General features: G+C 31.0%; 2 protein-coding genes and 1 long non-coding RNA gene across 6 annotated transcripts in view; 1 reads left to right on the top strand and 2 right to left on the bottom strand.

Annotated features, from left to right (window-relative positions):
• The window catches only part of LOC108558856 (probable JmjC domain-containing histone demethylation protein 2C), a gene marked incomplete at its 3' end in the record, with an annotated part of 105700 nt that extends 98529 nt beyond the window's left edge, over positions 1-7171 (bottom strand). The window contains exon 1 of the mRNA XM_017915891.1: positions 6585-7171. Within this exon, the coding sequence (XP_017771380.1) occupies positions 6585-6743 (159 nt within the window). The remainder of the gene's footprint in view (positions 1-6584) is intronic.
• Positions 7172-8413: 1242 nt separating this feature from the next.
• On the bottom strand, positions 8414-12508 carry LOC108559031. Its single transcript, XR_001890923.1, has 3 exons — positions 12419-12508; positions 8987-9031; positions 8414-8741 (listed from the first exon to the last, which is right to left on the bottom strand). It is a non-coding gene; the product is annotated as an uncharacterized LOC108559031 (long non-coding RNA).
• An 876-nt stretch (positions 12509-13384) lies between these two features.
• On the top strand, positions 13385-24773 carry LOC108558965 (receptor expression-enhancing protein 1). Of its 4 annotated transcripts, none has more exons than XM_017916071.1 (8): positions 13387-13562; positions 18481-18553; positions 19227-19303; positions 19720-19840; positions 19901-20002; positions 20667-21044; positions 21522-21627; positions 24177-24773. In XM_017916071.1, the coding sequence occupies exons 1-8, from the start codon at positions 13531-13533 to the stop codon at positions 24185-24187; spliced, it is 900 nt and encodes a 299-aa protein (XP_017771560.1). In that variant the 5' UTR covers positions 13387-13530; the 3' UTR covers positions 24188-24773. The 4 variants fall into 4 exon arrangements, with proteins under 4 accessions (XP_017771569.1, XP_017771560.1, XP_017771585.1 ...); XM_017916096.1 differs by lacking the exon at positions 13387-13562 and adding an exon at positions 17278-17477; XM_017916088.1 differs by lacking the exon at positions 13387-13562 and adding an exon at positions 17280-17705.
• The last annotated feature ends 157 nt before the right edge of the window (positions 24774-24930 follow it).

Below are 24930 nucleotides of genomic sequence, written 5' to 3'. Positions count from 1 at the left end.
TTGTCCTTACGCAACTGCATACAGAGAGTTTACACAACGTTTTACCTTCGTTTCATCACGGAACGCATAATTACGCGTAGAAATAAACAAAAGGCAAACGGCGTTAAAGGATTGATCAATCGAGGCTTTGATCTGGTTTCTATGGAAATTCTAATAGGAGTTATGAGAACGTCTTGTGCATTTGCAACTGTCAAATTTGCTAGTGTTGTCATTACATTTGACACATTTACAAAAGTATGCATATACCGAAAGTATACAAATTTTGAAGTATTGTACTCAAATTTGACACATGTCAAAAATATGCAAATGCAAGTAAAGGATTGATCCACCGAGGCTTTGATCTGGTTTCTATGGAAATTCTAATAGGAGTTATGAGAACGTCCTGTGCATTTGCAACTGTCAAATGTGCAAGTGTTGTCATTACAGTTGACACATTTAAAAAAATATTGTAAACAAATTTAACACCTGTCAAAAATATGAATATATCACATGCATACAAATTTGAAGTATTGTACTCAAATTTGACACCTGTCAAAAATATGCAAATACAAGTAAATGATTGATCAACCGAGGCTTTGGTCTGGTTTTATGGAAATTCTAATAGGAGTTATGAGAACGTCCTGTGCATTTCAACTGTCAAATTTGCAAGTGTTGTCATTACATTGACACATTTAAAACAGTATGCAAATACCGAAAGTATACAAATTTTGAAGTATTGTATCAAATTTGACACCTGTTAAAAATATGCAAATACCAGAATTTATATAAATTTGAAGTATTGTAACCAAATTTGAAATATTTGAAAGAATGTTCTAATAGCGAAATTGTCATCAAATTTGTTGCATGTAAAGAATGTTCTAATAGCGAAATTGTCATCAAATTTGTTGCATGTAAAGAATGTTCGAAAATTCAAGTTATAAGAAAATAACATATTCAAGTGTAGATTAAGGTGCAAGTGAAACTATTCAAATTCCTGAAACATACTAGGTTATAGAAAGTTTTATGTTCTTAATGTGGTTTTCTCAAGCTATATAGTATATGTATATATTCTTACACCATTAGATGCAAGTCTAAATTTATTTTGAGGTATATAGGTTATAAGACAACAGTATTTTAGATATTAGTTCAATGAAATTGACACTAGATTATAGATTAATTAAGGTAATGTATATCTATAGGTTATAACCTAATGGTATTACGTTTTGGTTCAATTTGCTGTCAATAAATATGGTCTGTCACTATGACACTAGATCATAAATATGTTATGAAATGTATAGGATATAGCCTAATGAAAATCTGTCATTATAACAGTAATAGTGTATTAAGTTAATGTAATATATTCAGAAGTAAATCTATTCAAGAAATATTTAGAAATTTATGAATATGTTGGTATGAAAACGTTTAATACTCAAAAATTTTCAGAGGCTGTTTATACTTGAACGTACATTTTTGCAGGATGTAAATATAAACCAAGGCTGTATGTTTACCGACCGCCCGAACGCGCTCCATTTTTACATTATTAAATAAACTCTGTGCATTCCACCCGTATCAAAGAAAATCTCCCAAAAAAAAAACAAAAAAACTACAAGAAGACGTGGTTCTTTTCGGCGTTAAATTTTACGATCCGGCTGTAGCAGTAACTTCGATTGCCGCGCTTCTCTGCAAAGCGTACACAAAGACCGTGCTTTCTTCTATAAATACACAGCATTCTCTTCTGGGAGGTCGAACGATAATAATTTTCCAGTAAAAAAACCCCTAAAAAATTATATTTTTTTTACCCGCTCATTAAGAAACACGGTATTTTCTGCTTGCTACTTTTGAATATATAAATAAATATCTCAATGTTACGCAATACCGTTGGCCAACAATAAAATGGGTTTTCCTTGAAGGACATTCGAAATCAATGAAAAGTATATTAAAGTGGGTTTTAGTGAAGGAAAATCGACTTTTTTCTTTTTCTTTTTCATTTTTTTTTGTATTATTATCCAAAAATGAATTATGGGATTAAAGCTATTTATATGAACAAACAAGAAATTCGGTCTGGAAAATTTCTGATTCGACACAAATTTCTTAATATAATCTCAAGCTAAAATTAAACAATTCGAAATAACATACAGACTGTTATATAATTCCTCGCATAGTTTTTGAGGTGCCAATGATAATAATCATAGAGTATGTATAAAATTCATTAATTATTATCTACAGACTTAAGTAACTCATTAATATTGTTAACTACAATAAAAATTAATTAAAAACTGTATTTATTAATGAAGAATGTAAATACTTTAAACATTTAAATTGATATAGAAAACACAGCAGAAATTGGAATTGAAAAAAATAGGAAGTTAGAAAAAAAAATGTATCTAGACACCAGAAGAATTCACAGCGTAAAAATGTATGGAGAGTCCATAAATCTTTTCCTTCAACAGTTTATAAATGTTCCAATCACAGTATATAAAACTGTTTTTTTTTCAGTTTGAATTTCTTGAAAAATATAGCATGAATAGTGAGACTGGAGGAAAAAAACTTATTTCTTCGTATTTTATACTGGATTCTTTTAGAAATTGAATATAAATTCAATACTGTCTGTAGGACAATCTAAAATCGTAACAGTCTTCGATTATATTAGAAAAATAAAGATTTCTATTTAAATACTTGAAAAACGTACTGCAAAGATGACAGTTGTGAATTATACATAGAAATTTATTGGCAAATGAAAATGTTATTTCTTCAGTTTTTTTTTATACTTTGATTATTATAGAAATTCACTATTATTTCAAACCATTTCTAAAATTATATCAGAAACAGAGATTTCTGTCAAATTATTACTGCTAATTCAATATTCTTACTGATTTTTGACATTCAAATGTATGAGAAATAAAAAAAAGATTGACAGAAATATCGTGAATTAAATAATATCACAATAAATAGAAGATTTCTATCTTCTGCTAATTCAATATACAGGTATTCCCCGACTAACGAACTCCCGGACTCACGAACAAAATTCTAAAAGCTCTAACTTGTTACATGTACTATCTGTTTTATTGAATTTGTTTCTTTTATTGTTTTTTTTATTAAATAATTGTGATGTCTACATTGAAAAGTATTTGTAAGTAAGTATATTGTTTATTTTAATCTATTTTTTCAAATTTATGTAGTCAGTAATACGGAATTTAACATATATAAAAGTAAGAACCATGACAAAGTATGGTAAGGTAAGTATATTTTGAAATTTTTAAAATTCCCCCGACTTACGAACAATCCTTTGGAACAGAACTAGTTCGTAAGTGAATTACTGCTAATTTCATATAGTTACTATGAAATTCTGATTTTAGAAGTTCATTTACATCAGAAATTAAAAAATGAACAGAAATATCGTGAATTAAATAATATCAGAATAAATTAAAGATTTCTTTAAAATCATTAAATTATTACTAATTCAATATATTTGATAAGAAATTCTGATTTTAGAAGTTCAATTACATCAGAAAATTAATAAAAATTGACAAAAATATCGGGAATTATATAATATCAGAAATAAATCGAAGATTTCTATCAAATCATCAAATTTCTACTAATTCAATATACTTATTAATAAATTCTGATTTTAGAAGTTCAATTACATCAGAAAATAAAAGAAAATGACAGAAATATCGTGAATTAAATAATAAATTCTGATTTTAGAAGTTTTACAACATTTTATAAGTTCAATAATATAATAATATCATCAAAAAATAAATAAAAATTGAATAAAATATCGTGAATTATATAATATAAAAAAATAAAGATTTCATTAAGAAATGATTCAGTTTCGACTCTTAAAACGTTTTATTTCCATAAACTATAAAGATAAGTTTCTACAATTTGCTTATAAATTTATTAGCGGTTACAAATGGTAATGGTAAATTTAAATTTCAAATAAACGCAAAAGAAAGAGGTAAAAAAAATTGAAATAGTGGAGAACGATTAAACACTTTGTTGCTGCATATATGTGCCCATATGTAAATGATGAAATTTGCATCACGTGCACTCGTTTTACGTGTTTTAAGAGCATATTTTTTTGCAAAAAGCTTTCTCTTTTGAGCAGGAAGAAGTAAAAATAAAATCGTTAAACAAACTCCGCTGCATTTCGAATTTAGCTCTCGCATCAATTATTTTTAGCACAGAATAAATAAATTTAGTATAAACGATACACACAAACAGCCTTGTTGATTTTGGAGAACGACGTGCAAATACGATGCGTAATAAAATCACGTAACATTTTAATCTAATCAGCGATGATGAGACAATTGCACATCGACAATAACGATTCGATTTATCGGAAACGTGCGCTCGATAAACAACATGCGTATATACGTGCGTATTGTATTATGTAAAATGAAATGTAAATAATATAATGGGAAAAGATTTAATTATATAACGCATGCAAATCCTCGTTCAAACACACTCGGATGCGGATAAATTGCAGCGCTGTCCCATCATTATTATTATTAATGTTAATCCACGTTGATTTATCCATGTTTATTTTTTTTTTTGTATTTAATCGCGTTTCGTTTTCAATTTGCTGGATGTTCGTGTAATTACACATCAAGTGTATTTTGAAGAAAATCATTTTGCAGTGCGCTTATAACTTGTTCTCACAAGAAGTGTTTTCTTTTAATAACATTTAAGTGTATTTACAAGCTAAAAGGTCAATATTATTTTACATACTTGTCTAAGTACTAATTAACTTAAATATGAGATGTTGTACTTTTCAAGTCTAAAAAAAATCATTAAGTATAATTGCTGAACAAATTTTACTGTCTTGTAGTTAATAAAAGCTAAATATAATTTTGTATTTAAGTATTATAATTATAGTAAAGTATAATTATACATATTTTTAGATAATAATTTCTACTAGTTTGTTAAAAAATAATACACTTTTTACAAATACATTGTTCAAATTTGTTGAAAACCTAAATATTAGTTTATAATATATAAATACAGCAATACCTCACATAATGCGGCTTCGATCAGTGCGGATTCTCTATATTACAGTTTCAAAACAATCTAAATTGAGCAAAATTATAGTGCACAAATTTATTTTTACTCTTTACAGACAAGTCTCTTTGTGTTCTCTTTATTTTTACGCGTTTTTAAAGTACTCGATTTGTGCGGTTTCAAACAGTTAATTGAACCCGCACTATTCGAGGTATCGAGGTAAAATCGTTTTTTTTTTAGAACAATTTAATATAGTTCTAAATCTATAAAATTTAAATATTAAAACTAGCTTTGAACAATTAATACATTGATATTATATTATTTTAAGAAATTCATGTTTTTATTATAGATTATTCAAGATTTTCATGAACTTTTTGCTAATTATTCTCGATTTTCACAAACTTTTAGCCAATGTAAATTGAAAAAAAACTGCAAAATGCAATATTTTAAACAATTAAATTATAGACTTAAATTCAACTTTAAAAACTGAATACAAACGTTAAGTTAAACTAGAAATGTTGACGTGAATTTGATAAAGAAAACAAACATCGATGAGAGAATCAAAACTAAATGGAATACGAACTAAAAACTGTATACAAACACATGAAGAACTCTCGCGTCTCAAAAACACCGATCTTTTTATAAGACATTTTACGAAGAGAGGACATAAATCTCTTTTTAAACGAGGATCCCATCAACAAACTATAAAACTTCTTGTATCGGCTTGAATTTCAAGAAAAAAACTTAGCAAATGTTAAAATATAAAATTTATTCCCAGTGGATTACTTTAGAAATTGACGATAAATTCAATATACTTTTACTGAAACCTATCATAGTTATAGTCACAATCTCAATTTTTATTTTCTTATTTAATTTTCTCATATTTCAGAATATTTTTTTCCAAATAACATAAAAATGTTACATTTACACAAATTTTAGTAAAAATAAATAAATGGAATTCTTATTAGATTAGTTCAATCTTGTATTATAAATTTTGATATTTGTTTGTAAGTTTTCTTTATGTAATTTTAACTAACGAAATTTCATTTGACTGAAATTTCATAAAATATGAGTATTTGTATGATATAAGTATGTTTTATTTATTAAAATTGTAATAAATGAATGAATTTGTTTGATATTTGAAGATAATGATGTTTTTTTTTTTGGATAAAATGTGCAAGTGAGTAAATGTATAAATAGAAAATAGGACTTAGAAAACTTTTATGTAACATAATTGGAGAGGCACGAGTTCGTTCTCAAAGTATGTCGCATTCCATTGGATTATCCGCGTTGGATAGATACAAGAAACGACGTATTTACTTTGCAGTAGTGCAGGATAGTAAACCGGAAAGTTACGTTTGTAAATAACATGGGAATGAATATATATATCTTCTATATGATGCAGTGAGTGGATTTAAGTGTACATAGATAGATAGAGAAGAGCAGTAGTAACGTGTTCTCTGGTCAGAAAGCGCGCGGTGTACACACCCCCTTTTTCGCATGGGAATTCTGCACGTTGCAGCAGTAGAATACAAACAGCAAATGCTGCAATGATGATGATGATAGTAATTTTACAGTTGTAAATAATAGTTTGATGTGTTTACCTGTAGATCCTTGTGATTGTTATCCTTGTGGGTGGCGGCGCGAATAACACCTGCCCTCCACCCCCACTCACTAATTTTTCCAATTTTCAATTTCGTAAAGCCACTGACAACAGACAGGAACCGTTTCCCAACGATTTCCTCACGAGACTTATATGCCATCACCGTGATCGAACCATCAACAAAACAACAACAGCAGCAGCACTCTTAAGCACAATCAACTTCACACACTCATCGTATCCATCTGGAGGAAAAGTCGTCGAAGAAGGTTTTCGTGAAAAGGATGTTGTTATCCTAACAATCCTCAAGTCACATCGTCTTCCTCCTCTTGGCTACACCCCCTCACAAGTCCGTTGGAACTCGATCAAACTATCCGAACTCCAAGATGAAACGAACCAAAAAAAAAACTACTACTACTTCGTAGATCTTCACGTAGATCTGTAGTTCTACAGAACGAACGAAAACCAAAAAACTGTTCCACACATAAAATAATATATAGCGCTCTGGCACTACGCATGTAAAGATTTTCAATCTCGCTGTGGCGAAGCGCACAGGCCAACCTGAAAGGAAACACTCGCAGCCGCTCGGCTCGTTCGCTCGTGCCGCCTCGCCGCGTAAACATTCCTCCCTGCGAGGAGGAGAAACTCCATCTAGGCAACGCCGGGGCTTCCCCCCTTTTCAGTAATTTTTTTTTTCGTCACTCTCGCACACACACATACACGCAGACAACCTCCAACCCTCCAAAGAGATACGGACCTACGCGACCCCGAAAACCCCGAAACCTACATTTCTTTCTCCTACCCACATCCTCCTCTCTCTGCGACCATCTAATTAACTCTCCTCTTCCAGCACTGGGTCTGCTTATGGGCAGAGCTGACTTCATCATCTTCAAGCCTGTTTCATTACGAACTCCATAAACACCAAAACCAGAACGCTCTGATCCTTCGAACTATCGCACAATTCAACATTAAAACAAACAGCTCGTTTTAAGTGTTCATCCTTAACACGTTTATCCTCATATTCTCACTCTGCTAAAGACATCTAAAAATATGATCAGTCAACAACATAATAACTAGATCATAAACAACTTCTCACCATTAAACTTCATCCTTAACACGTCTTTCTACAAAATCCTACACGTCTAAAACTTCAACATCAAAATATTACTACAACTTAGACTTCATGGTTATTATACCATTTTTCATATTACTACTATCTTGAAGATATCCGGAATATAAAATAAAATACTAACACTACATTTTTAACACGTCTTCATAACTTTATTCTTCCAAAACATCAACCAAAACTAACATATCTCATGATTAGACTTTATCTATAACATCATTAGCACTAATCCTATTTCAAGCATATCAAATTACAATAGTATCTTTGCTGTTATACTGATAATATTGAAAAATCATTAGATACAAAATATTATAATTATCAATATATTTATTGTACAAATACAAAAAAAAAACAAATATAAGATAGAAAATATGATAAATTTAAAAAAATGAACAAAATTCTAAATGTATTTCTTGTGCTGATAACATATTTTTCCTCTTTTCCACATTTCTACTATTTCGAAGTTGTATAATCAAAATATTAATCAAATTTTAACAAGACATTTACAATAATCTAAATAATTAACCAATTTACACCTCATAATTAAACATTAATTAGCTTGATTAAAATTGTCCATCAAATACGAAAAGTCCATCAAAATTGTAAAAATAGTTTATCTGATCAAATTTCATTAATATTTCTAAATAACTGAAAAACTAGAATATTAAAATAAATTAATTAATTGAGTATTGAAAAAAAATCTATGATTAATGTTAATTCTTTCACTAAATGTCCAATAAAATGAGTTTAATTTTAACAATATATAATGATACGATTTATACATAAATAAATATAATGGAAGAACGACGAGAATAGATTTTTTTTGAGGTGCAAGTGATGCAATGAGTTATTGTGGTAAACCAATAGTAATTAACGCCCACCGTCTATGAATGCACCGAAACCTACACACACACCGTTTTAGTTATTGACTTATTCAATAGCACTTGCTAAATCCTTTATATTTAAAACACTCCACGAGACGGACCAGCTCTTCATTTACAAACACTCGACGAGATGACTTTCCCATTTCGCAAACTGCAAACTCAATATTAATTCACCGCATGATTCATTAATTAAGCTATACATTTTGTTAATAAAAAATAATAGAATATAAAAAAAAGAAAATATTTCTTAATGTTGAAGATTTATTGCTCAATAGTTTATTGTAAATTTTACTAATTTCATACTAAGTCAAAGAGTAAACTTTGTGAAATCGAGTGTCCAAATTTTTGTATTTGTAATGTAATAGAAAAAAAGTAAATTGAAATAAAAACACTTACATATGATAAAATTATCCAGTGTAATTGCACCAATTCCGGCGTCGTCTGCGAAATAAATCACTCATTAATTTTAATTCAACACATTTATACACAAACACACAGAAACAAACAAACAATCCACTCAAGTGTTAAGTTGTCTGATTAACCGAAGATGGGCATCTCACGCTAATTATCCGCATATTCCTCTTGCGTTATGTTATTATGTTTAACATTATTGTCGGAACGCGGTTTTGTGAAATCGTTTTAAGTATCAGATAGATAGAAATACACACACACACACAGTTTTCGATTATTACGGAGTGACGATATCGGTTATAAAAGTCACGATATATCACGACTCCAACTGACTCTTTAAAGAGCACGCCGCGACGGACTTGAGAGGTTGCAGGTGAAATGCATCATTAGGCTGCAAAACTCGTGAAGGAAACAAGACAACAACAGATAAATCCACGACACAGTTGTAAAAGAATTCTTATAAACAATAATTTTCTATATTTTAACTTTAATTGGTTTATGTAATCGTATAGAATGAATACTTGTTTCTATCTATAATTCATGCAAATCCTTAACCAACTTGTTATAATTATATAAACTGATCTTTTAATAACAAGAAACTAATTATTTTATAGATAATTCTAAAGCTGGAATATTTTCAATTCAGTCAAACAGATTTTCTTTCAATTCCATTAACTTTTTGCCATATATCTTTTTATTATACACAATTAATTAAAGTTTCAATCATAATTAATTTCATCCCTCTTCATTTGATTCATTATACAAATTTATACGACTTTTCAAAAGTTTTTAATTAAAATAATTAAGAGTTTAATTTAACCATTTTTAATGCTATTATCTTCATATCATTCAAATATATAACAAGGATTTCTGAATTTACTTAAAAATTTACAGTAAAATTTGTGTTTTCCTTAAAAAAATCTTTAAATTTACTAATTTTTTTATTATCAACAATTATTTCAGAATTTTCTTAAAACACAAGAAAATTTGTGTTTTTTGTATAAAAATGTCTGTGAATTTAATAATTCATTTAATTTTATCAAGAAGTATTTCCGAATTTACTTAATAAATCAGTAAAATTTGTGTTTTTTGTAAAAAAAAAACTGTACATTTACTAATTTTATTATCAACAATTATTTCAGAATTTTCTTAAAACACAAGAAAATTTGTGTTTTTGTATAAAAATGTCTGTGAATTTAATAATTCATTTAATTTTATTAAGAAGTATTTCTGAATTTATTTAAAAAACAGTAAAATTTGTGTTTTTTTGTAAAAAAAATTGTGTAAATTTAATAATTCAATATAATATTGTCAAGAAATATTTCAAAAATTTTGAATTTCATATTATATTTCATTTTAAACTAATATAATCTGTAGCTCACTACAATTTAGTACTTATTTACTAGAAATAATTGGTTTTTATATCAATATAGTAAAACAATGAAGAATTATAAAGTTTTAGCTAATTTCACTTCAATTATTTGTGAAAAAAAATGAAATGTTCTTATTGGTTTTATGATCTTCACAAATCTGCACATGATCCGTTTACTTCTTTTGTGCATTCAGTGCATTTCAGCCAATCTTCGGTTTCCGAAACGATTTTAATTAAAACCCGCTAATTCTTCGAGAGTAATAGGGTTTTCGACGGTAATTGCATTAGAGACAGAGACGTGGGCGTTTCGGGAATCCGACTGGAACCACGTGGGAGAATAACGCGCGCGCTGCCGCCGCCGCAGCTCGTTGCATAACGCGCGCGCTCTCTTTGAACTGGAGTTACGTAACGCGGCCGGATGAAAGGCGCAGACGAATTCCTCCAGTCTTTCTCTCATCTCCTACTTCTTTCAGCTCTCCGAAATCTCTCTAAAAATATTTCTTACCCCGTCGCTATTTACGTATACATATAAATCTGCCCGATGCGTTGGGTCTCTGACCCACAATACGAATGTCTCTTAGGGTTGTATTCGCATTCATATTCAAATTCCACCCGAAATGCATATTCATTGAGTATTCAAATTCATTAACAGAGATTTAATTTAATAAATCCTTATGGTACTATGCGAATTCCTGCATTATTGTTTATAAGCCGATTCTTAAGAGCTATTCCATAAGGATAGTAACTAATTTGGCATAGTTCTCCCTTTGTTTGCTTCATCATTCTCAAATTAGGTTAATACCTTTAAAGTATGTTATGAAACTAGGTTAATAACATGTAAGTTTCACAACTACCTCTCGAGATAATAGCATTCCGTAAACAAAATTTAAATAAACTATCTTAATATTTTCCTACTAAAGTATAATCAATCAAAGTAAAGCTTAATATATTGGAAAATCAAGCTTTTCTTGAAAACATGCAACGTATTTATAAGTTGGCCTGAACTTGAAAAGATGATTTATGTAATGTTCTCACTACAAACACATTTTTTTATCTATTTATACGTTTTTGCATCAGCGTTTTTAATGGCCTCTAATATTATCCAACATCGCGCGAGTTTATGTAGCTTAGTGATGTATAGTAACCATTTCTAAGTTGGCTTTGAACTAACTATCGTTGTTTATTTTTTAAATATTCTTACATTCCAGCAACAACTCCATCCTTAAAAGAAAGAAACACATGAAATGTAATCAGATAACATTCTAAAAATTTTACATAACATTTCTTAAATTTATAATATTTCAAACAATACTATTGCATTATAATGACATAATAATTAAAGAATTCAAATTATCAGAAATGACAAATATATAAGTTTGTTGCAACATTTTTTAGACTTCTGGAACGCAACGCTCAATACTAAACCGTCAGCGCCATCTATCAAAATGGCTTGAAAAGTAACAATTCCTATTGCAGGGATCTCCACAAAATTTATTACAAATTTCATGCAAAATGCAATTTTTTATTTAATATCTTTATAATTAACAACTATTTAATTTTACATGCATTTCATGAAATAACAAAATTACGTTTGCCTTCAAATTGTTTCAACTAAAACAAAAATTTCTAAGTATTTAAAATTAATTATTATACAAAAATTAAATGTAGCATTTAAATCTGTTAATTTGGCTTTATTTAATTTGTTCCAATGAAAACTATTGATTTCTTTTGTAAACATCATATGCAACCCAAGAAACGCACGTGCAACAAACTAATATAAGCAAAATACAACGTAAATCAGTAAGTAACATTTGCATAACAATAATATATGCACAGCCACGTGCAGTTTTCGCTAATTGGTATGTAATTACGAGTTATGTATAAAGTAAGAAATAATTATTGTTGTTTTTTATGTAATAAACATCGACGTAAGAGGAATCGTTCACGTTGCAATGGTAACAGGAATTGTAAAGCGAAAGGCACGCGAATCACAATGAAATGTTAATCGTTGTTTACGGAAATTGAACGTAAAATATCTTTCTCACCTGTCAATAAACATTAAATGGACGACGAGCGCCATCTTTCGTGAAAACTGTCAAGCCTTAAAGGCAGGGGATCCAACAAACGCAATAGAAAATGACTAGACTTGGATTATTACTAATGTTCAGATTTTGTTCAATATTTGTCATTATTAGAATTAGTATATAAAGATTAGCAATGTTCCAAGTTGTAAACAGTTTGTAAACAATCTATCTTTGCATTGGGAAGAGTTTAAGAAATGAATATTATGTGTTAACAAAGATGATTTCAAAACTGTTTTTCTTATAACACTTATGTTATGTTAAATATCATTATGAATTAAATAGTAAATTTTGTCCGTTCCTATTTTAGTAGATTTTATGTATAGAAAAGATAAATTATAAGTTCAGATACAATTCCTGTACAAGTACAAAGCAGTCAAATACATTATTTTTCCCTTATAAGAAGTCTTCCAGTATTATGTAATTACTCTTTTAGTTTACATATTCCAGTTTCAACTTTTTTGACAAGTTTTGGTCAAATCCATAGATTTTGGAAGTGATTCATTATATTTCAACAATTTTAATTTGTGTTATGAATGATTATATTATTAGTATGTAAAAGTAAATCTTATAATCATAAAATATAAATAGTATAGTCAAACAATCAAATTCTTATAGGATTGTTTGACAAGTTGTCTATATTACAACCTCATATTTACAACTGTATTCATCAAAGATTGAAGTTGCACATTTTTCTCTAATAATTAAATAAGATTCTATTATTTAAGCTACATTATTAATTGTTTAAGATGTGAATGCTTAATTCTTAAATTTTTAAATATTTTTAAAGCAAATTGTATTTTTAGTTGTATTAACATACATTAATCAAGCAATGTTTTTATTGAAAACATGTCTCTTCTTTTACAGTATATCATCAATGTTATAGTACATTTGAAATACTGCGGGGATTTTCTTTAGCTACAGTTTACCACCCTTCCAACGGTTATGGTGGGAGACAAAAGGTAGTCGTGATTGCTGTCAGCTGTCATGTTCGATGTAGTTGGTTTGAAAATAGTGTATAGAATTCATCCAATACAAAAAATAGTGATAGTTTTTAAAGTGTTTTGTGTTATAAAATGATTTCGTCGATACTGTCGAGACTCGTCATGTAAGTTCACCCATCCTTCCGATAAATCCAACGAGATTGACACTAATTTAATTTTCAAATTAATACGCAAACAAAAGAATTAACGATATCGCAAAGAACGTAAGATTTGTTTTGAAAGAAGATGTGACCCATGGATATCTTCTCTTTGACACGAAACTATGCGTACGTGCGTACAGGTGGAGGGTCGTTTTTTTTTACAGTTCCAGCATTGATGTTCCGTTCATGTGGAAATCAATAAATAGCAAAACTGGAGCAAAGGAGTTTTTTGAATTTCGCATTTTGCACGCGCCGAAATTTGAATCTGTTATTGTCCTTTACTTATTTTTTTTTAGTGTTATTGTTTGCTGATTAGCAAAAATCTGCTGATGTTTTTTTTTGCTTCTTTCCAATCAATCTAATCAGAGCAGAAAAGCCATCGCAGCACGCAGTTTGTTCATGTTGCGAAATTGCTTTTGTTTCACGATTTCCTGTGATGCGACACAATGGTAGAGTCGTAGCCTCCCCTTTGTCACCTTTGACTTCTTTGTTCGTGTCCACTCATCGGATGGTAGAGCTACAATTAGAGATAGCAGCAATGAAGAGTTCAATTGGATGTTGTCATTTTCTTCAGGAAATTTGATCGATGTCGTTATTGGGATGCTCGGTTGCCAAGGATCAGCTGATCGTCCTATTGGACCAAACCTTTTTTTTTCAATACTTTCCCAATTTGCTATACTTGTAGGGTAAATCGCATTTCGTTAAGATTTCGATGTAAGTTTATCTGCAAAGGTTAAAGATCAAATGTTATATTATATACAAAATGTTTATAACTTAAATTATGACAATTTAAACAAACCTTAATATCTACTTTTTGTTGTTTATAATGAAGACAGGATTTTAACAATTATACATTTTAAGTAGGTTAAATGTTAAAAAAAATCTCACTAGTAATTACCGTAATTTGTATAACTATTAAAACCGAATTAATTGTATTAAGTTCATTTTTTTTGTATTTAATTACAAATGAAAAGAGCATTGTTTTTAATTTGTAAAGAACAAACACACTTTGTAATAATAGATTAAAATTTCAAGATAGAAAAACTTTGGTCGATAGCCTTTTGCATCTATAAATTGTGTAATTATATAATAATTTCAAATTTCATTAATCATTTGATCTAATTTAGTAGCTTTCTATATTTTCACCCTATTGATTAGGTTCAAATAAGTTAATTTTGATAGGAATATGAGAAGTAGATTCAAAAGTACAATGTGCATTCATAGAGTTTATTAAAACATTCGGTATTCAATTTGAATGATTTAAAAAGTATAATTAGGAAGTATGTTGCCATAGTCTATTTTTATACCGTATAAAACTGCTATTGAATCAGATTATTCAGCATTGAACTTGTTATTACCTAACATATGTAGATATTATTTATGAGTTGGTATATATTTTGAATGTAGTTTTAATGAACCTTGTGAAATATCCGCCTATAAAGAAAATTTCAAATCAGATATAATTATTGAAATCCTTTCATCGGCTCACCTTGCGTGCATCGATTGCTCAATGATCATCTTTTGTAATGTACAGAACTGCTGTATTCGCAATTTCCAATACGTGGGTTCTTGTTGTTGTATCTATAAAGAATTAATTCTAAAAAGAAGAAAAGTGTGCGAAAACATATCAACAACAAAGTCCAAAAAAAAAATACAATCCAAATTGAAACGGCGCGTTTCGTAACTGTTAAATGGTTCGAAATTGTCGTGCGTGGGGTTCCCAATAAAGAAAGAATTGTTAAATGCATTAAAATGAATTAGAGTTCGCCAACGTAAAAAATAACAGAAAAAATTGAATTGGAGTCTCGTTTTTCCTATTAGCATCTCACGTTGTTGTTGTTTCAAGCAATTACGCTTATCGTTGAATAACAATATGATATAGGTATGAAATGTAAAGAGAGAAAAAATTGTGTCCAACGGCAAAGAGACTGGCAGATCCAAATATAACACGCTTCGTCATATCGCGCCGTTTTGCAAGTTATCCTTTTATGGAAGAGCCGCCTTGAAAATGGTTTTAGAACGATCTGCAAAATCAATGACCTCATTGGCTCGTACCGACGAATCCACCGGACGACGGGCAATCGCCTTTTTGTACTTGTTAAAAATAAATGAAATCAGTTTCTTGCAGACACAATCTTGTCTTTATTACATACTTTCCTGAGACAATTACATCACCTTTTTAATATATTTTATGATATTTACTTGCGATTTACGTTCTTCTCTTCACCATTTTGTTATAAATGTATTGTGCATTATTTACCTTTCTACAAAATCTTAAAGGTCATCCAACCTAATTTGCAGTTCAAACAATAAAATATACTTTTTTTTTTAAATTGAACAACATTTATTTAAACTCAACATTTTCTTCTTAAGAAAGTTATTTTGTTTGGAAATTTGAAAGATACGCGTTTTCATTTATGGTTTCACTTATGACTGTTAGAGGTAGACAAATGGAAACAATGATTGTCTAAGCAGACAATACACGATTATGTCTATGATCAATCAGCTGTGAACAATGGATCACGTATGAAACCGTTAGATTTTGGGTTTTATAACATTGATTGATCAATTCTTGGAAATGCATAAAAGCAGTTGTTGCGAGAACCTCGAGATATCGTGATTTTATTGATTGCTTTTACCTCTTTATGGTGATCTAAGGCGAACTCTCATTCCATAATTGTGAATAGATCTGAACAAAGCAATTTATCATCGAGTTTTGTTTTTTTAAGTTTGCATTTTTATTTAGTTAATTAAGGAAGTAATCTAAATTTGGAGGAAACACAAGGTTTTTGAACTTTTTAGATTGTTTATATATTATAATGGGAATTACAAACTAGTTTTATTTATTTTAATCTTATATTAGTCACCATTAAACGAAAGCTGAATTCAAAATTATAATTTCTTATTGTTTTGTTTTCAAATTACTTTTCTATACAATTAACAAAATGATTTTTTTTTAGAAATTATCATCAGTTGATTAACCATTTAATTAACATCATTATAGAATATGTTATGTTTTTAATAGATTACGTCATGGAATGTTATGATTCGCTTAAAGCTAACTGTTTGCTACTTGATATTTACCAAGTAACGTTTCGCAAATTGCATATGAAGTAATACAAATATTTGTACAAGTTATCACTTATTTACACAACGATTTTTACGATTCACGTAATAAGTTTTATACTTTTGATTGAAATTTACAGTTGGTGGTGGTTAGTTATGTTTAGTAAATATGTTTTATCCAAAATTAATCCTGGAATGTTGCCATTTTAAAATTATGAAATTGGAAACATTATTTATATATGATACATTTCTGACTTTAATAAAACTTGAAGATTTTGGCGAGATTAGATTTAAAAACTATTTTATCCTATTTGTGCTTTTCGATATAATTCTGCATTTACGAAAAAGCGAAATTTCAAAGACCGTGCCTCGTAGAAACAGTTGTGCAAAAAAATGTTTATTTAAACTTAAGATTTATGATCCAAAAACAATGTTCAGTAAGTTAAGGAAAACAACTGTACATAAATATGCACCATGTATCGAATTCGGGAGAGAGGAGTAGAGCCGTCTCCTCTTGGATAAATCGTGTCCGATGGATGTAGAATGCGAGTATTATAAATAAATCGGTAGGACCTCCTCTACTACTCTCGCTCCGCTACCGAGATCTTATTTTGGATGGCATCGGTTCAAACTTTAATATTAGAAACTTTCCGCGTTTTCCGCCCGCAACAGCAATCCTTCAGCAATCGTCGCAATACAATAAAGAAAAAAAGTCGACAAGATGTCTTCAAAGCCGAAGAACCAGATCCGCGTTACGTTCGTGTGGAACGGCCAATGTTTGGTCATCTACATCTGATTTTGCGAAAACGTCCAGTGAGTGAGCAATGTTGCGCGCATACATATCAATTGGTTCGAATTGGATGCAATTTGCTAAATCACTTCCTCGCCATTGACCTAATCCATTAATTTATCCGAACTCCACAAGAAATATCTGTTATTGGCGATTTCCCAAATGTTTCCACAAGCTTTAATTTTTGTTCTCAACTATGTGCACAATGTTATAGTAGTTGATGCATCTACAAATCACACCTTTTCGAAATAGTAAGTAAATTAAATTCGGAAATTGTTATCATGTTACCAGTAAAAGTGTATTAATTTCATATTTATGTGATTAAATGTAAAATATTTATGTTAAATTTGATTTAATACTATAGGTCTTATAAGTAACATTGAGGTATATAAGGTAGCCTATAAATAATCATGTAATAGTTGAATTATAAAAACTGTTATTGTTTATGTGATTCAAAATAAATTGAACTCAAACCTTTTACTACTTATACGTTATTTGTTAAGTAACTTGTACAAGAAACATCAATATTTTGAATTGCTAAGTACTTCCTAAGTATCAAGTAGCAGACAGCTTTGAGTAAAGTCATATAAACATACATAAGTATAGTAAACTGAAGTAATGTTAGTTGTTGTAGTAGGTTGATCTACCTGTTGAAGGCAGCTAAAGGAATTGAACGGTTTGGCCAATTGGCACGGGTCGCAGCGTTCAAGTCAATAGTTTGATTGTCCTTCGTCGCCCATAAATAAATCAATTTGTAGAGATAGTCACATAACATGTGGCCGGCGGTTATCTTTCATTAGGCTGTTGCTCCTCCTCGCATCCTCACGTATGCCCATGATGCACAAGTGAGCCACGAAGATGCACTGAGGAGGATGATCGCCGGGCCAGAAATATCTTCCAGTTCAGAACAGTTTTCCTGCTGATCGCGCCCCATTCACTGCTCCTCCTGTCAGCCTCCTCCGCAGCTGAGAAGGAACGCAAACAAACTCACAGTACATTGACAATGGTCTTGTATTCGATTTTCAGATTGGTCTTCGGCACCCTCTACCCCGCTTACGCATCATACAAGGCTGTGAAATCGAAGAATGTCAAGGAATACGTAAGTAGACGATAATAATTGCCAGTAATTTCCTCCTCCGATCCTCCTACAGGAAGTCCGAGTTCGCGGAAAAGCCGGTAACGGCTTTTCCAACCCCCTTTTTCCAAACGCCGAGCAATTGTTACACAAGCATGACATCCGCACGCGAAACTTTTCATATCATTATTTCGTTAAATATTTATTAACGGTAACTCGTTTCTAGTTTAAACGCTTTCTTCTCTTCCTAATCAATAATTCAACAGTACAATTGTTATCTACCAGATAGATTATCAATATTACAGTTATCATAATTGAATATTACTTTCATCTATATAAAAAAGGTACGAGACAAACATAAAATCATTGAAATTTAAGATTTTTTTTTGTTATAAGTTGGAAATTCCCTTTAGTAAACGTTTGATCTTTGCGCGGCGGGTGGATGTGAAATGCGTTAAAAGGCACGGCCGGGCGGAGTTGGAAAGGCCGCAGCCAGCCCTAAAGTTCTCGATTCTATTTATAAGTTGGTGGAATGCACTCTCCAGTATGCAGCCATCAGCAAAAGGAAATAAAATTCTAGACAAAATTAACTTGAGCGCCGACTTTCGTCGACGGATTTCCCGTTCTTAAAATGAATTCCCTTCGCTCTTAATGATTTGACACTAATTTGATGCGTGTATTTTTTGTTCTGTTGCAGGTGAAATGGATGATGTATTGGATTGTCTTTGCACTCTTCACTTGCGTGGAAACCATCACAGATGTCTTTCTGAGTTGGTATGTCTCATTTTACTTCCAGATTTTTCTTAACTGCATAAGAATCCTAAACTCTAATCATAATCATATTAAGAAACCAATATGGATAATACGAGTTACTATAAATTTTACTCTGTTTTTATCTTGTTACAAGTTATCTTTAATACTTACAAAACGCTTTCATAAAATCTAATTGAACTTATTGTATATCATGTATCTTGTTATTTCTTACTATATGCGAAAATTTATGATGTTAATGAAACTCGCACATATTGTTGTCATTTCACTTGCTTTTCTTGTAAAAGTAACGAGATTGACCATAACCCATCGACCTATTTTACTGAAATAGATTAGTAAATGTAATATTAAGCAGAGCTTGTGTCATAGATACTTTTTCTTGCTGATGGATGCACACTGAAATGCAATTTTATTTTTAGGTTTCCATTCTATTACGAAATTAAGATAATAATGGTGATATGGCTGCTGTCTCCAGCCACGAAGGGGTCTAGCTTTTTATACAGGAAATTTGTACATCCTATGCTTAGTAGCAGAGAACAAGTAAGTGATTGCCGCATCTGACCATGATTATTATATTAATCCAACTGTTGCGATCCGCAGGAAATTGATGAGTATATATCAAAAGCCAGAGAGCAAAGTTACAAGCAGGTTTTGGATTTGGGATCAAAGGGTGTCAACGTGTTGATGCAAACCGCCCTCAAGGTAAGCGAGCAGCTCCTCTTCAACCGCCTCCCATTAATCCCGATTAATATCGTTTAACCAACATGTTTTTTTTTCGTTTTTTTTTTCCTGCTTTCGATTTATTTGCACAAATCGCACGTTTAATGTAGAATTTGCCAAAAGTCGCGATAACACCGAGCGAACCCACTCCTGAGCCGAGCTTCGCTCAAAAGATGACTTCATCAATATCCGATTCCCTCCTGAGTCGAGCTCGAAGCACCGTGGATGGTTTGGTTAGATCTCACACAACCGAAACGAATGCCCCATACTATTCAGATGACGAAATGGAAGTGACGGAGACGAGGAGTCGTCGCGTTAAGAAGGATACCAAAGAGCCGAAGAGATCGAAGTCGAAGACTCGAGTTACCAAGAAGCGGACACAGAAAACTGAAGACTGAGCATTAGGCCTTTTTTATTTTATATAAAATTATGTTTATATGTATTTTTGCCTTATTACATTTCTTTTATTTTAAATAAACTTATTTTTAATTCTTTTCTAATTCCGCTTAATCTTTTAGCACTCTCACATAGTCTATATGCATGCATGCCTTTTCTTGTAACCTATGTAAGTGGTTTTTGGTTAATCTTTTGTTTGAAAATATCTTATCTTTAGGTTTAATTTGATATCGACTTGCTATTTTTTTAGAGTGGAGGTGGTTTGGTGAATCAAATAAAGAAGAGTTACAGTTTGAGCGATTTGAGTGATCATCGGGTCAGGGAGGAAGGCGCCGATGAGACCGATGTTATGATCACAGATCCTAGGTTGTTGAGGAAGAGGCAGAGTCCGAGGAGGACGCCTTCTACTTCCATGTATTTCTCGGAGATCGACGTGAGGACGGATGCGATCGTATCCGTTCAGTCTGCCGAAGATCTGAGTTCGGGGTATTCGAGTGGCGAAGCTCTAACTCATCCGATCAAAGGACGGGAGGGATTGGTGAGGACCGCTTCCATAGGCGGGAACAGGGCCAGGCCAACGAGAGTCACCAGGTCGACGGCTGTTCCAAAGAAAAGCGCTACCACCGACGTGAGTATTCTTTTAGCAAAATACCAGAATAACTTACTTAAGTTCTAGGAATTTTGGATATAAAAACATCATTTGTAACTCAGTATTTCCAGTCATTTCTACTGCTTTTAGTTAAGATAATAAAGTTTACAATATAAATTTATACAAGAATAATATTACCAATCACATAAAATAATCATCCTGAAACATATGAAGTTTCGAATTAATGAATTGCTTGCAACTTGAATTTCATTGAATTATTTAGTATTTTTTTTAATATAATCCAATTCCTAGATCTTCATGTATGTTCAATCTAAAATAGAAGAGTTGCTGATCTTAATTGATTTTGTACTCTTTAATATCTTTATCAAATTTCACAATATTGTATAATAACACAAAAAAAAAGAACAAAACCTGGCCATCATGTGTCGGGATGTCTTCGCTTCAAGTCACTGTTTTTTTGTTTTCTTTTTCTTTCTCTCCCGTTATTCTTTAAAGGCCAACTCAGAGTTGGAATTAGAGGAGTCTAAAAGTATAATTGCACAGGCCGATTCGTCGAGCGACGAGGACTTTAAAGATATGGAAGAGATGGTTCCGAAAGCAGGTAATTTGATTGATAGTACTATTGAAACCGAAGGTGGTGATGATGGTGGTGTGGATGTGGCGAAAGCCGACGAACGGTCGGGGAGGTATCACAAAAGGGCGGCCCCGGAGCCGCCGACCATAAAGGCCACCCTCGTCCTGAAACCTGGAGTCGTGAAGCCGACGAACACGGGCATCGCGGTGTTCTGCCATTCGCCGAAGCTAAAGAGGAGGAAGAGCGTGTCCAGGTCGCCTCAAGTACAGAGGAAGAGTCTGAAGGAGACGTTGCTGATGTTACCCAGAAGGATGGGACTGCAGATCAAATCTAAAAGCCAGACAGACGTCGCGAGAAGCGACGAGAGTTCGTGAACTCGCACACACTCCTCCCGCCACGAAATAAATAAAACAAACGACCGATTCGAAAACGATACCTAGATCAATTAAACATATACAAATCAAGGCATGATAAAGCTGTGTGAATGTTGTTGGCAAATCGATATAATAACATCTGGCGTTCTGTGTTCTTGTTTTGGCTATACTTTTAACCAAATTTAACGAAAAACCTAATTGGATTTTCTTTTTCAACAAATTAGCTCTAGTTCTTATGTATGGGAAATTTTGCACTTACTTCCTATATCATTTTATTTCAATAATTTTGATCTCCCCGAGGATATCATCTTAATCTAGTCGCAATTATAAAAATCTTGCAATCTTTGCTTTTATATTTTCTGGCTTAAGATGATATGCTTATGTAAATCTGCCTTTGTTCGTAATGCTTGAAGCTACAAAACCAACCCATACACATAATCATATTCTTATCCATGTCAAGCATCATTATCAAACAAATATTATTTCATAATACAGAGGTATTTTTTTTACATAATACTAACATACAATATATTACCTAAAGTTAATTTAAACGCTTTGCTTTAAGCTTTAATAACAATACAAATGATGATATATAGGTTTAATTATATTCTCTTAAATCTAATTATCATTTAAGTTAATAAGACTAAATCTTTTTTTTATAGTTTTAGGAATATGACAATAAAATATATTCGTTAATTGTATATTTACAAATATTTTTGATACGGCTTTCTTTAGTAACTAATTTATAAAATTGTAAGTAACTTTTACTATTAGCTTATTTAACTAATGTGGAAATTAGGAAACAATAAGTTGATGATACTTTTATGTGTTTCACATATATTATGTTATATTTTGCTTCTATTAATAATATTACTGAATAATGATTATTATTTCTTTGTTTGCTTTTTTACTTAATTATATTTTACCAGGAGTTTTGTTTCATGTTATTCTACGAATTTACTAATTTACATTTTGCTTCCAATAATCAATAATTCTATAACTAATATACAGTTTCACCTCTATTTTCAAATAGTTCTATATAGTGGAACCTCGCTTAACGAGTTTAATCCGATCCAAAATTTCCGGATCTTTACTTACATAATGAAACATATTCAAAAATATACAATCAGGGACTTCTCTTCTCATTGTCACTCGTTATGCGAGTCATTTTTCTTAATCAATTAATTTTGCTCATTAAGCGAAATGCTCGTTATGCGAGGTTCCACTGTATAACTTATATAGATAACTTATATAGATGAAAAAATAGTTCTCAAAGGACAAAATACGTTTTTAATATACATTTGTTTTTTAATTGACAATAAAAGCAAATAAAACTCCTTGCAATATAACCAAATTAAAAAGTTAAGTAAGTCTGGATTTGCATAAATAAGATTCTGAATTAATCTTCGCTTTGGATCGCATTAATGCTAAGCTACAGCATAATCCAATTTATTTGTGCCCGGGTTTAATAATTTGAAATCCTTGATGGATTCCGTAACTAATTGAGATATAAGAAAACACGTAAACCTTCGCAATGTTGCGTAATTCTAAATTTAGACTCTAAAACGAAGATTTTATCGCCACGAAACAACACACACATTACAATCATCAATAAACCAAAAAAAATTGGCATCGCGTACACAACAAAAAAAATTGAATACATCACGAACAGCCACATCATTGTACACGTAATTACTGCGTTGTTTACGTGTTTAAATTATTCTGAAGAGAAAAAAAATACATTGGAAATACTTGGAATTTATTTTTATTTATTTGATCACAATAATTTAATAACAAATTTTATTTTACATTCAATTTAAAGAATTTAGAAAAATATTTCTGAAAATACTTATTCTCTGGTAATGTTTTCAGGTAACTCAAGAAAGGTTTTTTTTTTTCTTAAACATCCCCGTTGTTTTCCTAATTGATTTTCCATCCAAAAGTAGGTATAAATTCCATTGTGCAAAATTTCCCCTGCATCCATCATTGACTCAACGATGATGATTTCCATCAGCTATAGCCAATAGGTTCACAAGTAGATATTCAACAGTTGATTTTTTTTTCGTTTGTGTTTTCTTTGTTGGTTTTTCTTATGATTTAATTTAATTTTTCGTTGGTGTTTCTTTTTTTATATATAAATATATTTAGACTTTGTACGAGACTCGTAGTTTGAGAAAACAAAATTGGATTTTCTTTTTTCAGGAGGTGGCTAGTGCGACGTTACCACGTGTCAAAAAGGCGGTGAAGAAGAAAACTCTATAAGCGCGCAACACACGAGCTCGCTCACCTTACTTAGTTCATTTTACTTATTTATGTAATACTTGTGTATCTGTCTCCAATATGCATATGCGATATGATTATTTAATTTTTCAATTGTGACTCATTTAACGTGTCTGTGTGTTTATGTAACGGTTTCTACCGATTGGGGCGGATGCCCGACGTTAAGTTTCTGTAAATGATTGTTAGATTTTATGTGATGCGGAAAGATGAAGAACAAAAAAAAACAACGTGAAAGATGAAGAGAAATGTTCGTTGTTTCCTTTGCTTTTCCTTTTTTTTTTATTTGTTTTTGGTAATTAGGTATACCTTTATATCAATACCGAAAGAATTAAAAAAAAAAACAGGAGAGTTTTACGAAACAGAACCGAAATCATTGCTCAGTTAATTATGTTTTTTTTTCTTTTAAATGTTGTCTTCTGTTTTTCTATGATCGTATTACCGTACGAAATATATATATATTTTTTTTTCTGTATGTATGTATAGAGAATAAAAGTAGAATCCGAGAACGGGAGAAAACCATGCGTCGTCTTTCTATTCTCACAATTTTCCATCCTCTCTCATTTTGTTTCTCTTCTCTTTGGGACGGTAGATTTTTAACGACCGTGCCCTTTAAATCCTCGACCACCCTCCGGAGGCCCAAAGAAGAATTGTCGGACGGACGAACCTTTTTTTACCG

This window comes from Nicrophorus vespilloides, unplaced genomic scaffold, assembly GCF_001412225.1.
Source record: "Nicrophorus vespilloides isolate i.1.1-1 unplaced genomic scaffold, Nicve_v1.0, whole genome shotgun sequence".
Classification (NCBI taxonomy): domain Eukaryota; kingdom Metazoa; phylum Arthropoda; class Insecta; order Coleoptera; family Silphidae; genus Nicrophorus; species Nicrophorus vespilloides.
This window is presented reverse-complemented; position numbering and strand designations above follow the sequence as displayed.

Bases quoted from the DNA above. Each gene is read 5' to 3' on its own strand.
- LOC108558965 (XM_017916071.1), top strand. From the start codon at position 13,531: ATGATTTCGTCGATACTGTCGAGACTCGTCAT. The intron at 18,554-19,226 runs GTAAGTAGACGA...GTTCTGTTGCAG, and splicing joins CGAAGAATGTCAAGGAATAC to GTGAAATGGATGATGTATTG. The intron at 19,304-19,719 runs GTATGTCTCATT...TTTTATTTTTAG, and splicing joins ACAGATGTCTTTCTGAGTTG to GTTTCCATTCTATTACGAAA.